The sequence below is a fragment of the Puma concolor genome, chromosome E1 (genome assembly GCF_028749965.1).
Source record: "Puma concolor isolate L17-30 chromosome E1, mPumCon1.1.hap2, whole genome shotgun sequence".
Lineage (NCBI taxonomy): Eukaryota > Metazoa > Chordata > Mammalia > Carnivora > Felidae > Puma > Puma concolor.
Genome location: NC_141680.1, coordinates 37,812,122 through 37,827,594, shown reverse-complemented (window position 1 = coordinate 37,827,594; position 15,473 = coordinate 37,812,122). Strand labels below are relative to the sequence as shown.

Sequence of the window (15,473 nt, the reverse complement as noted above, 5' to 3'; positions counted from 1 at the left end):
TGGATGGCTCAGTTAAGCATCTCGACTCTTGATTTCAGCTCAGATTTCAGATTTGATCTCACAGTTCGTGAGTTTGAGCCCTGCATCGGGCTCCGTGCTGACGGTGGGGAGCCTGCTTGGGATTCTCTCTCTGCCTCTCTCTCTCTCAAATAAATAAACTTAAAAAAATTAATAAAATAGGAATAGTCTTCTCATTCTTCTTTTTTTGAAGTTTATTTTTCATTTATTTGTTTTTTTGAGAGAGAGAGAGTGCAAGTGAAGGGCCGAGAAGGAGAGAGAGAATCCCGAGCAGGCTCTGTGCTGACAGCATGAAGTCACAGGGACTCAAGTTCCTGAACCGTGAGATCATGACCTGAGCTGACATCGGGAGTTGGACGCTTAACCGACTGAGCCACCCAGGCTCTAATTTTCTCGCTAATTTTCAGGCTTTCCCTGTTAAGTTGCACACCAAGTGCAAACATTCCATTAACTGTAAGGCTTTTGCCTGAAGACTTTACAGGGTGTGCTGCTGTGCAACATAGAGTTTCCAAGTGGAGGTTTTCTATTACAGCACAACGTGAGACTTACAGAAAGACAAATCATCACGGTAAGAACTTGGTTGACATCCAACAAAAATCAGTGATTGTAGAAACCCGATGTACTTCGGTACGAATTCGGCGGAAGTGAACATAGAGTAAGCAAGCGAATCACCATACGAGCTTCCACTGTCAATGTTTGAAATTCCTGAAGGCATATACCACATCCAATGAGAGTGTTCATGGCGCCTGGGACTTTCATCCATGTGATACTGAAAATATACACATATTGGGCTGGGTATTTCGGTACTTCGCATCTCTAAATTTTCTTGGCTGTTGATAAGATCTTGGGATGAGAACGGATTTTTTTAAAAAAAATTTATTTATTTATTTTTGAGAGACAGCGTGCAAGTGAGCTCAAGCAGGGGAGGAGCAGAGGAAAAGGGGGGAGAGAGGATCCCAAACAGGCTCCGTGCTGTCGGCGCGGAGCCCAATGGGGCTCGAACTCACAGACCGTGAGATCGGGACTTGCGCCGAAGTCAACAGCCAGGCGCTTAACTGACTGAGCCACCCGGGTGCTGCTGGGATGGGAATAGATTAAAAAAAAAATTTTTTTTTAAACGTTTATTTACTACTGAGAGAGAGAGAGAGAGAAACACAGAGCGTGAGCAGGAGGGGTAGAGAGAGAGGAGGAGACACAGAAGCCGAAGCAGGCTCCAGGCTCTGAGCCATCAGCACAGAGCCCAGTGCGGGGCTCGAACTCACCAACCGCGAGATCATGACCTGAGCCCAAGTCGGTCACCCAACCGACTGAGCCACCCAGGCGCCCCAAGGGATGGGAATAGATTTAAAGAAGACTTCCAAACCAAGATTGCATGATTTCAGCATCTCGCCAAGTGTCCAGAGAGGACCAGGAGATCAGGATCACACGGGCCACCTTAAGACTCCGTCTGCCACATCAGTCTTGTGTGTTTTTTCTTGAGTTCCTTTTTTCCTACATGTTTTTATTTAAATACCAGTTAGTTAACATACAGCATAATATTAGTTTTGGTTTGAAATGTAAATCGAAGGGGCGCCTGGGTGGCGCAGTCGGTTAAGCGTCCGACTTCAGCCAGGTCACGATCTCGCAGTCCGTGAGTTCGAGCCCCGCGTCAGGCTCTGGGCTGATGGCTCAGAGCCTGGAGCCTGTTTCCGATTCTGTGTCTCCCTCTCTCTCTGCCCCTCCCCCATTCATGCTCTGTCTCTCTCTCTCCCAAAAATAAATAAATAAATAAATAAATAAACGTTGAAATGTAAATCGTTGCCATGTTAAGAAAGATCAACTTATGATTTTACCCCAACAATTTTTATTTTATTGTTTATAAATCCCAAAGTTTTATTTAGAAATTAAAAAAAAAAATTATTTTGTTTGATTTACTTATTTAATTTTTTAAACATTTATTTATTATTGAGAGACAGAGAGAGACAGACCGTGAGCAGGGGAGGGGCAGAGAGAGGGAGACACAGAATCCGAAACAGGCTCCAGGCTCCGAGCTGTCAGCCCAGAGCCTGATGCAGGGTTCGAACCTAAGCCAAAGTCAGACCTGAGCTTAACCTTAAGACTGAGCCACCCAGGCTCCCTTCAAAGTTTTATTTTTTAAAATTGTCAAACTGAAGAAAACTTAGAACAGTGTTACCATGAATACCATGAATACACCTTCCACCTGGAGATAACAATTATTATTTTACCACATTTGCCTGATGTCTCTTTTTGTCTTTCAAATGGCTGAGCCATCTGAAAGGACGTTCGAGACACGTGGACACGTCACCTCTAAAGATTTCATCAGGCTTCTCAGAATGACCACATCCCTCTATATAATCACAAGAGTACCAGCTCACCTAAAAAAAAAAAAAAATGAACAATTCCCTAAGATAATCTAACCTTCAGCCCATGTTCAGATATTCACGATTGTCCTGAAAACGTCATTTAAAATAGTTTTTTGGAACAACGATCCCATCAAAGTCCACACGTTCTGTCTGGTTGCCAGATTTCTTTGATTTCTTCAGTATCGAAAGCTTTCCCCATCCCTCCACTGTTTTTCCTTTTGGTAATACTGTCTTTTTCAAGAGTCTAAGCCAGGGGCTCCTGGGTGGCTCAGTCAGTTTAGCGTCCCGCTCTTGATTTCGGCTCAGGTCACGATCTCGTGGTTCTTGAGATTGAGTCCCACGTTGGGGTCTGTGCTGACAGCGTGGAGTCTGTTTGGGATTCTCTCTCTTACCCTCTCTCTGCCCCTCCCCCCATGCACCTTCTGTCTCTGCCTCAAAATAAATAAACAGAAAAACTTTTTTTTAATGTTTATTTTATTTTTGAGAGAGGGGAGGGAGAGAGATTGACAGAGCGTGAACAGCGGAAGGGCAGAGAGAGGGGGAGACATGGAATCAGAAGCAAGTTCCAGGCTCTGAGCCATCAGCACAGAGCCCGACGTGGGGCTCGAACCTATGAACCGGGAGATCATGACCTGAGCCGAAGCCGGACGCTCAACTGACTGAGCCACCCAGGCGCCCCTCAAGAAAAGAGATTCTAACACAACTTGTTCTCTCGTGTGCCTACAGGTGTGAATTTCTACGGCTCCTCAAGATTTCAGCGTTTCTCTTAGGCCTTGGCACTATTGGGTTTCTGTGCGTAAGCGTGGGGCTAAGTAGGCTCACACCAGAGCTCCCTCCTTCTGCTGTGGCTGACCAGCTGCCGAAGCTTCTACCTGAGGAACGTCTCCGGAACCTCTTTACCTACGATGGAATCTGGTGAGGTTCAAGTCCACGTCGTTCTGATGTCTCCCTTGCTCCCCCTACGGTTTCCTGTGCCTCCTGGTGCCCGTTTTATAGCCCCTTCCCCGCCTTCCCGAGCCTGCGCCCGTCGATAAAGTGAACCAAACCGGGGGACCAGGAAAGGGTTCGGTCTGCAAGGTGCACAGCACCTACCAAAGTCCCTCACAACTACGGAGGGCCTGTCCGGCCAACAGTGTGAGAAAGGGGCAGCCTTTTCCACCCGCTGGCCTCCTCCTCTGGTGGGGCCAAGATGCCCCTGGCATCCATGTGACTCGAGTTTAAAGAAAGTGGGTGCAGGGGATGATTCCAGAGAGGGGACCTTCTCCCCCTTCTCCGTCCCCTCCCCTCCCTGCGTCTCTGGGAGGTGTTGCTGCTGGGATCCCAAGTAAGACCTGGGCGGGTGTGGGAAGGAGATGCCCAGGGTGGACGGTGAATCGCACGCCGGGTTTTAGATGGCGGGTTCTCCCCCCTCCCAGCCCCTGTTCACAGCCCTTTTCTGGTTTTAGGCTGTTCCCGAAAAACCAGTGCAAATGTGAAGCCCCCAAAGGGCAGGGAGGCTATAACTTCCAGGATGCCTATGGCCAGAGTGAACTCCCTGCGGTGAAAGCGAGGAGGCGGGCTGAATTCAAACACTTCCAGAGGAGGTAATGCAGACCGGGACGGGGGGGTGGGGGTGGGGGGTGTGGGGCGGGGGGCTCCTGGGTCTCTCCTGTGTCCTGAGGGTGTGGGTCCCAAGAAAACAGGGAGGATCTCCTCTCTTGCAGGGGCCCCTGGGGGTGTGGGGGAACCGTTAGGAATAAAGCAAGGAGTGAGAACCGAGGAAGATGGAAAATGGCCCGTCCATGAAGACGTATCAAACTTTGCACGTCTAGGGCATTTCCTCATAAGAATCGAGCAGAGGAGTGAAGATAGTCTGAGGCGTCCCTTCTTTCCTCCCTCCCTTCCTTTTCCTTTTTTTTTCCAGCAATCATTTATGAATCATAGTGGAAGGCATGCTATAATAAAAAATAAACAGAACCACGCTTAGGGATTTGAACTCTGGAACAAGCTGGATGCCAAGTTACCTGACCCCCCCCCCCCCCAGTACTTAAGTACCTTTATATGAAAAGTGGCGATAGAGATACTTCTTTCGGAGGTTTGTGAAGGCTCGTAATGAACATTGTGTTAACACAGCTAGTATCTCGTAAAGGGTCTGACGGACCGAAGCCTTGCAAAAATATCACCTACTATTATTGTTGGGGTTTACTATTCATATTACTCTGCTTATGGTTCTTACAAGAGGTACATGATTCATTAAGAGATACATAAGTCACCTAAATATTAGATCGTTATAAGTGCCCTATGGAGGTGCCAGTTAAATTCGTGTGGTAGAATGCTACTAAACGCCTAAGATTTAATGGGATGGTGAAGCAAAGTGACCTTGGACTCTGATTTGTATATGAAGCAGGAGTCCCCAGCGTCTCCTGTAAGGGAGCATCTCAGAAGGAAGAGTTAAGGCAGGGCCCAAAGCCCGGGCAGGTGTGGGGGGGGGTGGATTTTGTGATGGCTGAATGACAAGAAAGCAGGCGACGGCTGTTGGAGCCTAGTAAGTCAGGAGAGGGCTGGTGGTGCATGAACTCAGAGAGGCCAGGAGGCCAGAAGGCCAGGAGGAAGGGTGCGCATTTTGTTTTCTGAGTAATGCAAGGAATTAGACAGGGTTTTTTTTTTTTTTTTTAAATGTTCATTTATTTATTTTGAGAGAGAGAGAGAGAGAGGAGAGGGAGAAAGAGAGGGAGAATCCCAAGCAGGCTCCAAGCTGTCAGCACAGAGCCCCACGCGGGGCTCGATCTCACGAACCATGAGATCACGACCTGAGCCCAGATGGAGAGTCAGACGTTTAACCGGCTGAGCCACCCACGCGCCCCAGAACCGAACGGTTTCTAAAAGTGGCCCGTTCTTACCTGAGATGCTTTTGTAAAACGGGGCTCTGGCTTTTCGGTGCAGAGTACATAGTAGGGAAGGGATAGGGAAGGCGGGGAGACCTGTTGAGGAGGCAGCTGGAAGGTACATGTTCCTTCTACTCCTGGGACAGCGGTGTCTCTGGGATGAACGGTCCCCAGGTGCTCAGTTGACTGAGCCTGAGTCATGAGTCAAGGAAGGGGAAGGGTGAGTAGGGCCCCTCCGGGTTTGCTTGTGGGAATCAACCACTACCCGCCCCCCCCCAAACTACATACAAATAGAAGCCTCCAGAAAAAGAGATGGGGCAGCGGCAGGAGGCAGCGTTGCAAGTCGAAGAGCCAGGGGAACACAACAGATGATTCTGGCATGGCTTTGAAGCCTGGCCCCACCTAGGTGCGTGAGGAACATTCGGGCTCCGCGGCTAACAGTGCGTCTTCCGTGTCCCAGCCGGATGACCTTGGGCGAGCTGCTTACCCTCTTCTGTATAATGGGGACAATAACAGTACCCGGGGTTGTTGGGACCTGTAATGAACTGATCCATGAAAGGGCTCAAAACGGTACCGAGGTTGTAGCCTCAATGAACTGATAGGACAGCAGAGGTCAGAAAAGCGTATAAACAACCGTAACTTGATGTGATAAAGCTGTCACGCCAAGCGGGACCTGTGCCTGGCTCTGCGCCCAAGGGCAGCCTCTGCTTGCCTCCTGCCAGTACTGTGGTTCCCACTGGCTCTTCTGGTCTCCCTTTGCCACTGCCTGTGAGGTCCCTGTAGTCGGGAACTTGAGGTGGCCTCAGCGAGATGCCCGTTCTGGGCGAGGCGCCGAGTTAGGTACCGAGACAGGACTGATCTGAATGCCGCTCCCAGAGGAACAGAGAGGACACGGTCCGCGTCCACCTCACCGTCCCTGCCGCTGCTGTAAGGACCACCGAGCCCCAGCCCGGTGCGGGGTGACTGTGGGCGGGCTGTGGCCCGCGGAAGGTGGTCAGCGACCCGCGCGGAGCTCAGAAGTTCAGTCCCAAGCTCAGTGTTTACAGGACCAGTCAGAGGGAGGGCCGGGGTGGGGGGGTGATGCCTGAGGAGGGAGAACGGCTTCCCATTCTGGGAATTCCAAAAGGGATGGTTCCAGAAGGCGGCCTTCAGAGCTGGCCTCATTTCTGTGACTGAACAGGTGACCTAGGATTCCGGTTATGGGTGCCTTAGTCCTCCAGGAGTGGGACCTTCTCGTCTCCTTGCCTCCTCTGTAACACAGGGGGGCAACGCGATCATGTAGAATAAATAACCTAGAATCTTCGGCCCCTGGTGCATGTCACCTAAGCTGTGCAACTCTCTGGGGGTCATAGAATGGAGATGGTTCATACCTTACATGCTTTCTGCCATGTGAGGGAATTCAGCCAACCCCCATTTGGAGATCACATTATCCTTGGCCAGAGAGCACATCTGATGTGGGAAGGCATGACAGGGGATCCCCCCGCCCCGGGATTCCCAAGATCTCTGTGTGCTCTGTCTGTGCCGCATAACTGTCTGTATCCTTGAAACTATGATCATGATTTTATTTATTTTGAGAGAGAGGGCGCATGAGAGCAGGGGAGGGGCAGAGAGAGAGGGAGAGGGAGAATCCCCAAGTAGGCTCTGTGCTGTCAGCCGGGAGCCCTACCCGGGGGCTTGATCTCACCAACCGTGAGATCCTGACATGAGCTGAAATCCAGAGTCTGTCACTTAACCGACTGAGCCACCCGGGCACCTCTGCTTAAAAAAAAATTTTTTTTTCTGTTTATTTTTGAGAGAGAGAGACACACAGAGTGTGAACAGGGGAGGGAGGGGTAGAGAGAGAGAGGGAAACACAGACTCGGAAGCAGGCTCCAGGCTCTGAGCTGTCAGCACAGAGCCTGATGCGGGGCTCGAACCCACGAACCGCGAGATCATGACCTGAACCGAAGTCGGACGCTCAACCGACTGAGCCACCCAGGCGTCCCAGCACCCCTGCTTTTTTTGTTTTATTTTAAGTAATCTGTACACCCACCGCGGGGCTCGAACTCACAACCCTGAGATCAAGAGCTGCATACTCTACTGAGTGAGCCAGCCAGGGGCCCCTATTTCATTGTTTTAGAAGCTGCATTTCCCCGATTAATTTTGAAGCAGAGCACGTTTCATATATGTATTCGCCATTTGTAGTTTCTCTTCTGCTAGTTGCCTATTTATATCATTTTCCATTTTAAAATTTTCTCTCTTTTGTATCATCATAAATATTCGCTACAGTCGTCTGATCTTTCTTCCAGGTGATCTAAATGATACCCTTGGCCACACTGGATCCCTAAAAGGCTGCGTTTCAACCATATTCCCTTAGGGCCTCAAAGACTCAGTCTCACTGGATTCTTCCGCGCTTGCCCTTGACTGAGGTTGTTACAACAACAAAACCATATGAAAACTGTCACTGTGTTTGCTCTGAAAATATCAAGGCAACAAATCACGTTTCTTACGACATATCTTCTTTGTGAGTTCAGTGCCAGGAAGAAGTGTATTCACCTCGGGAGTTGTTTGCTTTTGTCTTTTTGATAATAAGACCAGAGTCCTGACTGGCCACCCGTTTGTACCCTGGCTACCAGGAAGTGACCCTGGCATGGGGCTACCGCAGCTGGGTTGGCCCATATGCTCCGAATATTTTGTTTCTTCTCTTTCGCTGGTTGTGATTCGGATTTCGCATGTGCCTTGTTGTAAACTGCCTCGATTCCTTTGTGGGATTCAAGGCTGGAGGGAAGGGCAGGAATAAAGGAGGGAGGGGATGGAGGGGTGCACAGGGCAATCCACTTTCACTTCCTCCCCCCTGGCAGCACAAAGCTCTGGACACAGGCACCACTTTAAGAACTGACCGGGGGGTGGGGGGCGCCTGGGTGGCTCGGTCAGTTAAGCGTCTGACTTCGGCTCAGGTCACGATCTCACGGTCCGTGAGTTCGAGCCCCGTGTCGGGCTCTGTGCTGACAGCTCAGAGCCTGGAGCCTGTTTCAGATTCTGTGTCTCCCTCTCTCTCTGACCCTCCCCCGCTCATGCTCTGTCTCTCTCTGTCTCAAAAATAAATAAACGTTAAAAAAAATTAAAAAAAAAAAAAAAAAAAGAACCGACCGGGGAGACACGTCAGAGCGGCTGCTAATGGTTCCGGTTCTGTCCCCTGCAGAGAAGGGTTGCCCCGTTCACCGCCGCTGCTGGCTCAGCCCAACCTCCCCTTTGGGTACCCGGTCCATGGGGTAGAGGTGATGCCCCTGCACACGGTTCCCCTCCCAGGTAGGTACGTCTCCGTCTGGAGAGGAGCCAGGCAACTTTCATAACCCTTCTGAAGCAAAATTGGGGAGTGGAAGGGGACAGTGAGTGCCTGCTGTGTGCTCAGCACAACGCAGGAATTTGGTGTGATTTCGCTGAATGTCGGTCTCACTGTTTCCGCCCCTGGGAATCACCCTCAGTAGTGGTGACCTCCCAGGGGACCCGAGATGACACAGAAGAGGACAGAAATCTGTGTGCCTCAAGGGCTCTTAGGACATCGTTGGCTTTTTGGCGTCCCGTCACTCATGGGAACAGGCCAAGATGAGCCCACCTCCTGGGACAGCATATTGAAAAGAGTATTTATGTTGGTTAAAACGCCCCTCCAACGAGGGATTTCTAGACACGTCTCTAGTTCGGGACCACATCCCTGTGAGGTAGATGTTACTTTGCCAATTTCACGGATGATTTCCTTTTTTTATTGTAAAATGTGCATATCCTAAAATTTACCGTATCCATCATTTTGAAGCACACGGGGTTGTGGCATTACATTCTCATCGTTCGGCAACCGACACCGTCATCCGTCTCCGGAACTTGTTAATCTTCCCCCACTGAAACTCTGTACCGAATTTAATTTTAAGTCCGTTCCCCCCACTGCCCGTGGCAGCCACCATTCAGTAGAATGTCTTGTCTCTGTGAATTTGACTGTTCTAGAAACCTCATATACAGTATGATCCGTTGCGGCCTTCCCTTCAGTAACAGAGATGCCTGGAAAGTGCTAGATTAAATTCACAGTCCCCGTCCAGTGCTGAGGGTGGGCATCAGAGGCTTTAGAACCACTGGAATTTGAGGACAGGGGACAGCCCCTAACACAACCCCCAGGGAGAGAGATGCCCTGGGTAGGAGGGGACACTGAAGGGATTCTGGAAGGATGTGTAGGATCCACCGGGAGGAGCGTCAGGGAACCTTTGACACCCTCTCAACTGGTGTTTTTTTTTCTCCTTTCATCTGTGTCTTCCAGGCCTTCAGTTTGAAGGACAAGACGCCCCCTTCTATAAGGCAAGTCCCCTTCCCAGCCCCTTTTTGCACTTGGCCTCCTGTCCACACCCTGCTTCCCCAGTGGTGGCTGGTCTCAGATTTTGACAGAGTCTTTATCCAGATTGAATATCTGACATGAATCCCAGGTGGGGAGAGGAGAAAGGGTGCCTCCAGAAGGCATGATTTTCATGAACTCCAGCGGCCGGAGCTCCGAGGAGGACTCCTAAAGACCTGGGCCATCACAGATGCTGCTGCTTCCGCCGCAAGAGGAAGTTGCGACCACAGCCGCGGCCGCGGCCACGGCCACGGCCGTGGTTTCTGTGCATGTTGCCTCTGTCAGGGTGAGCTCCGGCAAGACCGATGCTCCGTGCCCTTAGCCTTCCGTGGCCCGCTTAACACGGCTCCAAATCCAGCTCTCCTGCGCGTAGAGCTGATGGGCTGGAGGCAAAAGACATCCAGAGCCCTAATTTGAAAAGGAGTCTGGGAAATGTAGTTTTAGTTTTCCCACTCTGCATGCCAGAGGTTGGAATGGGTGATGAGTGAGCAAATCTGCAAAACTACTCAGTTCCCGATGGCCTTCCCCCCTCCCAGCAAAGCACTCCCCGCCCCCCCCCACGCCCCGCCCCGCCACTTTCCCAGTACTCTCATATCTTCTTCAGGGTGCCTTTCTGTACCTGAGTTATTTTATATGCATCGTGATAGACTGGTGGCTGACCTCCCCCACCAGAATAGAAGCTTCTGGAAGGTGCGGAGTTGGTTTTATTCACTGCTCTTCTCTCAGTGTCTCTAGTTTGGATCTCAGAAAACACCTTCCCGCTGACCAAAGCGTTCTCAGCAGACGTGACATAACCCAGTGTACCTTTCACAAAAGACGTCTGGATGCACAGAGGACGAGGAGGCAGGAGAGGAGAGGGGCTTTAGGGAATAGCAATGGGATGGAGAGAAGGGGACCAGTCCTAGCTACGTGTTGAAGGTAGACCCGGCAGGACTCCCTCAGAATAGCAGTGACCTCCGTCAGGGACGTCACCAGTTGAATGGATGAAGGCACCATTCACGAGGCCGGGAGAAGCAGGGAGAGAGTGAAAAACCGGTTGATAGAGAAAAATCAATAGTTCGGTCTCGAAGACTTAACTTTGAGTTAGTCGCCTGGGGAATTTCCTAGCAGAGCAAACAGCCGGGCAGTTAGGGCTCAGAGAGATGGGAGCTGGAGGCATCCATTTAAAAAAAATTTTTTTTTTAATTTTTTTAAATTTTTAAAATTTATTTTTGCGACAGAGAGAGACAGAGCATGAGCAGGGGAGGGGCAGAGAGAGAGGGAGACACAGAATCCGAAGCAGGCTCCAGGCTCTGAGCTGTCAGCACAGAGCCTGATGTGGGGCTCGAACCCACAGACTGTGAGATCATGACTTGAGCCAAAGTCGGACACTTAACCGACTGAGCCACCCAGGCGCCCCCCCCAAAAATTTTTTTTAACATTTTATTAATTTTTGAAAGACAGAGACAGCATGAGTGGGGGAGGGGCAGAGAGAGAGAGAGAAAACGTGAAGCAGGCTCCAGGCTCTGAGCTGTCAGCACAGAGCCTGACGCGGGGCTCGAACCCACAGACTGTGAGATCATGACCTAGGCCGAAGTCAGACCCTCAACTGACTGAGCCACCCAGGAGCCCCTGGAGACATACATTTTTAAGCCAACAGCTTATGAATGATATTTAAAGATGCCTCCTCTAGGGGCGCCTGGGTGGCTCAGCTGGTTCAGCGTATGACTCTCGGTTTTGGTTCAGGTCATGATCTCGGGGTTTGTGGGATCGAGCCCCGTGGCTGACCGGTGTGGAGCCTGCTGGGGATTCTCTCTCTCCCTCTTTCTCTGCCCCTCCCCCGCTCAGGCACATGCTCTCTCTCTCTCTCTCAAAATAAATAAATAAACTTTCAAACATATATACATAAAGCCGCCTCCTCTAGAAGGTGTTGAGTAGGAAGAGAAAAGGGGACAGAACCGAACCCTGAAAAACTCCATTTGGAGGTCAGACGGAGGAAGAGGCAGCCAAAGTCAAAAGATGCAGCCCGCGGCAGTAGGCAGAAATCTAGAAGAATGGTATCCCGTAAGCCAAGGGATGAGAGAGCAGTGGCCCTGGAACACTCCAGGCCCCAGGACTTGATTCTACTTTGCGGAGAGTAAAGCTACAACTGCCTGCGGTGCCAGACCCCAGCTTTCAGGAGCACCCCGGAGCGCCTCCTCTTTCCCGCCTGTGCCCTGCCCCCTGCTGGCCATCCCGGGTATGTGCCTTTCCTCGCATTCAGCCTCCACCCTAGGTCACGCTGACAGCGTCTCTGGGGACCCTGAACACCCTTGCTGACGTCCCGGACAGTGTGGTGCAGGGCAGAGGCCAGAAGCACCTGACCGTTTCGACCAGGAACCGGCAGCTTTTGAATTTCGTCCTCCAGCACCTGACATACACCAGCACCGTGTACCAGCACCCCAGGGTGGATGTGGGTGAGAGCCTGTGCTTGGAGGGCAAAATGTGAAGGGAGCGGGAAGGCAGCCACGGGACCCTCTCAAAGTCTTCCTCCTCCAGGAAGCCCGCCTGCATTTAGCACGCTTGCCTTGCTCCTGTTTCTAACCCTGGATGTCTCACCTTCCCAAGTACTGTATTCCATATTATCCCCATGTTGCCACTGACCCCATAGCATGACTGGAAGGAAAGAACACGTACCTCTCTGTGAGGACGGATCATTCGTGCTGTGTACCTGGAAGCCATCGGGCCCTGTTCCCCGTTATCTGTAGCTCTCAGCTGCGGGAGGGGAGGGAAGCAGTCTGCGCATCGGTATCTTGTCCTGGGCACTGACAGGAAAGAGGGATGTGGGGGAACTCCCAGTCCCAAGGGCAGTGGTTTTGTGTCCCACCCCCCACCCCCCACCCCAGGGATTCCCTGGGAGAACAATCCTTGCCGCCCTGATGGCAGTCCCAGGTTCTTTCCGGATGAATTCAAGTCGCTGTTTTCCCTTTGGGGGCGCCTGGGTGGCTCAGTCGATAAAGCACGCCACTCTTGTTCTCGGCCTCGTGGGTCGTGAGTTCGAGCCCCGTGTGAGGCATAGAACTTAATTGAAAAAAAAAGGGGGGGGCAGTCAGCAGGTTGCCCCAGGGACGCAGAGCAAGTCAGGTGCCAGAATGCTGTCAACGTTATGGGGTCCTCAGTCTCATCCCAGGCGGGACATTCTCTACTGGGCCTTCACCTGGCTTCAAATCGGCTTCCTTGGGGCAGCGTGGAAAGTGACCCAGACACGGTGCTGCCCACCTTGCCCTTCTGTCTCCCTCCAGTGAGTCTGGAGTCCAAGTCCTCAGTCGCCAGATTTCCAGTGACCATCCGCCATCCTGTCATGCCCAGGTTGTATGACCCTGGACCAGGTGAGGCCTTTGCCCCCGGGGCTCCAGGGTGGGATCCTGCGGAGCTTTTGGTGACATTCGGAAGGCATCCCCCCTGCCCCCCACCCCGGCCCCCGGGAGGTGGAGGAGGAGATTCAATGAAAATAACAGCTCTGATTGGATTCCTGACAAACAAGCTTTGCTTGGTGGGGGTGGGGGTGGGGTGGGGGGCGGATTCGAGGACACACGCTCCTAATATCGCTTAATCATATTTAACTTATTATATGGTTGGGCTTATTTTGAAAAAAAACAAAATGAATGACAACGTCTTAATAAGTAATAATAACAAGAACAGAATGCTACTGGGACGTGGCTAGATGTATCAGTGGAGTCCAACTGGAAATCCAGAAATGACCATGTTAGAATTCTACCATGTAATGAAGGCAGCTTTTCAAATTAAAGGGCAAAAAAAGATGGGTTAGCCAAGAAATCCCATGGGACAGCTGTGGAGCTACGTGGAAGATAGAAAGTTGAATCTGTCTTACAGCTCATACCAAGAGAAATTCCAAATTGATCAAATATCGCATATTTTAAAAAAAAAATCCATGGAGTGAAAAAAAAAAAAAGCAATCCTAGGGGCGCCTGAGTGGCTCAGTTGGTTAAGCGTCTGACTTCAGCTCAGGTCATGATCTCATGGTTCATGGGTTCAAGCCCCATGTCGGGCTCTGTGCTGACAGCTCAGAGCCTGGAGCCTGCTTTGGATTCTGTGTCTCCCTCTCTCTCTGCCCCTCCCCTGTTCATGCTCTGTCTCTCTGTCTCAAAAATAAATAAGCATTAAAAAATGAAAAAAAAAAAAAAAAGCAACCCTAGAGTATAAGACCTTTCTAAGTACGTCACAAAACACAAAGGCCAGAAAGGAAAGACTACCCCCGTAAAATACCCAAAATTGTTCAATGTTTTTATGGCAGAAACCCACCAAAGGCAAAGGCAAATGACAAAGAACAAATTGGGAAAAAAAAATCTTCAGCACGCGTTAAAGTCAAAGGTGTGCTTTTATTTGCAAGCGCCTGTGAATCCATAAAAACGCCTAATAAGCCGGGGCACCCGGCTGGCTCTCGGTGGAGAGTGTGTCTCTTACTCTGGGGGTTGGGAGTTCGAGCCCCAGGCTGGGTGCAGAGATTACTTTAATAAATAAATGTTTGAAAAAAACACCTACTTGGGAATGCAAGCTGGTGCAGCCACTCTGGAAAACAGTATGGAGGTTCCTCAAAAAAGCTAAAAAGAGAACTACCCTATGACCCAGCAATTGCACTACTGGGCATTTATCCACGGGATACAGGTGCTGTTTCGAAGGGACACATGCACCCCCATGTTTATAGCAGCATTATCAACGATAGCCAAAGTATGGAAAGAGCCCAAATGTCCATCGATGGATGAATGGATAAAGAAGATGTGGTATATATATGCAATGGAGTATTACTTGTCAACCATAAAGAATGAAATCTTGCCATGTGCAACTGCGTGGATGGAACCGGAGGGTATTATGCTAAGCGATATTAGTCAGAGAAAGACAAAAATCATAGGACTTCACTCATATGAGGACTTTAAGAGACAAAACAGAGGAACATAAGGGAAGGGAAACAAAAATCATATAAAAACAGGGAGGGGGACAAAACAGAAGAGACTCATAAATATGGAGAACAAACTGAGGGTTCCTGGAGGGGGTGTGGGAGGGGGGATGGGCTAAATGGGTAAGGGGCATTAAGGAATCTACTCCCGATATTATTGTTGCACTATATGCTATTTGGATATAAATTTCGATGTAAATTTTAAAAAATAAAAAAAAATAAAAAAAAATAAAAAAATGCCTACTAAGCCGATGGAAAAATACACAGCTTGCTACAGATTAAATCCAACAATACTTTTAGCCATTAAAATATGTACTCAGTCCCACGCTTAAAAAAAAGCACAAATGTGAAATACATTCATATCAGAAAGGATTGGAGGAGGAGTGGGGGGAAGGCACTCTTTGAAAAAATTCTTTAATCTTCATTTTTGAGAGAGAGAGAGAGAGAAGCAGAGCTCCAGCGTGGGTGGAACAGAGAGAGAGGGAGACACAGAATCCGAAGCAGGCTCCAGGCTGTGAGGTGTCAGCACAGAGCCCGATGCGGGGCTCGAACTCACGAACTGCGAGATGATGACCTGAGCCGAAGTCAGACACTTAAACGACTGCGCCATCCAGGTGCCCCAGGGAGCAGGCATTCTTATGAACCCCCGTGGGACGTGTAAATTGGCATAGCCTTTCTGGAGGTAGTTTGGCAATATCTATCAACATTTGGGATGTGTATTCCCTTCGGGCCAGCAATGGCACTTCTAGAAGTTATCATACTATGCTTGTATCTGTGTGAAATGACGTTTGTTTGAGGTTCTTTATTGCAGCAAAAACCTGAGTAGTGGGATGCATTGGTTAGATCAAGTGGGGTCCATCCATATAATGAAATTCCATGTAGTGGCATTCTGAAGGAGGGAAGGGGGAAAACAGGAGGAGATGTTTTCTTTTTATGCTGGT

General features: G+C 50.1%; 1 protein-coding gene across 1 annotated transcript in view; it reads left to right on the top strand.

Moving 5' to 3' along the window:
• Positions 1 to 15,473, top strand: part of B4GALNT2 (beta-1,4-N-acetyl-galactosaminyltransferase 2 (SID blood group)) — a 71,907-nt gene that overhangs the window by 43,765 nt on the left and 12,669 nt on the right. The window contains exons 2-7 of the mRNA XM_086685463.1: positions 3,108 to 3,296; positions 3,827 to 3,964; positions 8,427 to 8,533; positions 9,528 to 9,565; positions 11,854 to 12,034; positions 12,860 to 12,946. Of these exons, the coding sequence (XP_086541589.1) occupies positions 3,108 to 3,296; positions 3,827 to 3,964; positions 8,427 to 8,533; positions 9,528 to 9,565; positions 11,854 to 12,034; positions 12,860 to 12,946 (740 nt within the window). The remainder of the gene's footprint in view (positions 1 to 3,107; positions 3,297 to 3,826; positions 3,965 to 8,426; positions 8,534 to 9,527; positions 9,566 to 11,853; positions 12,035 to 12,859; positions 12,947 to 15,473) is intronic.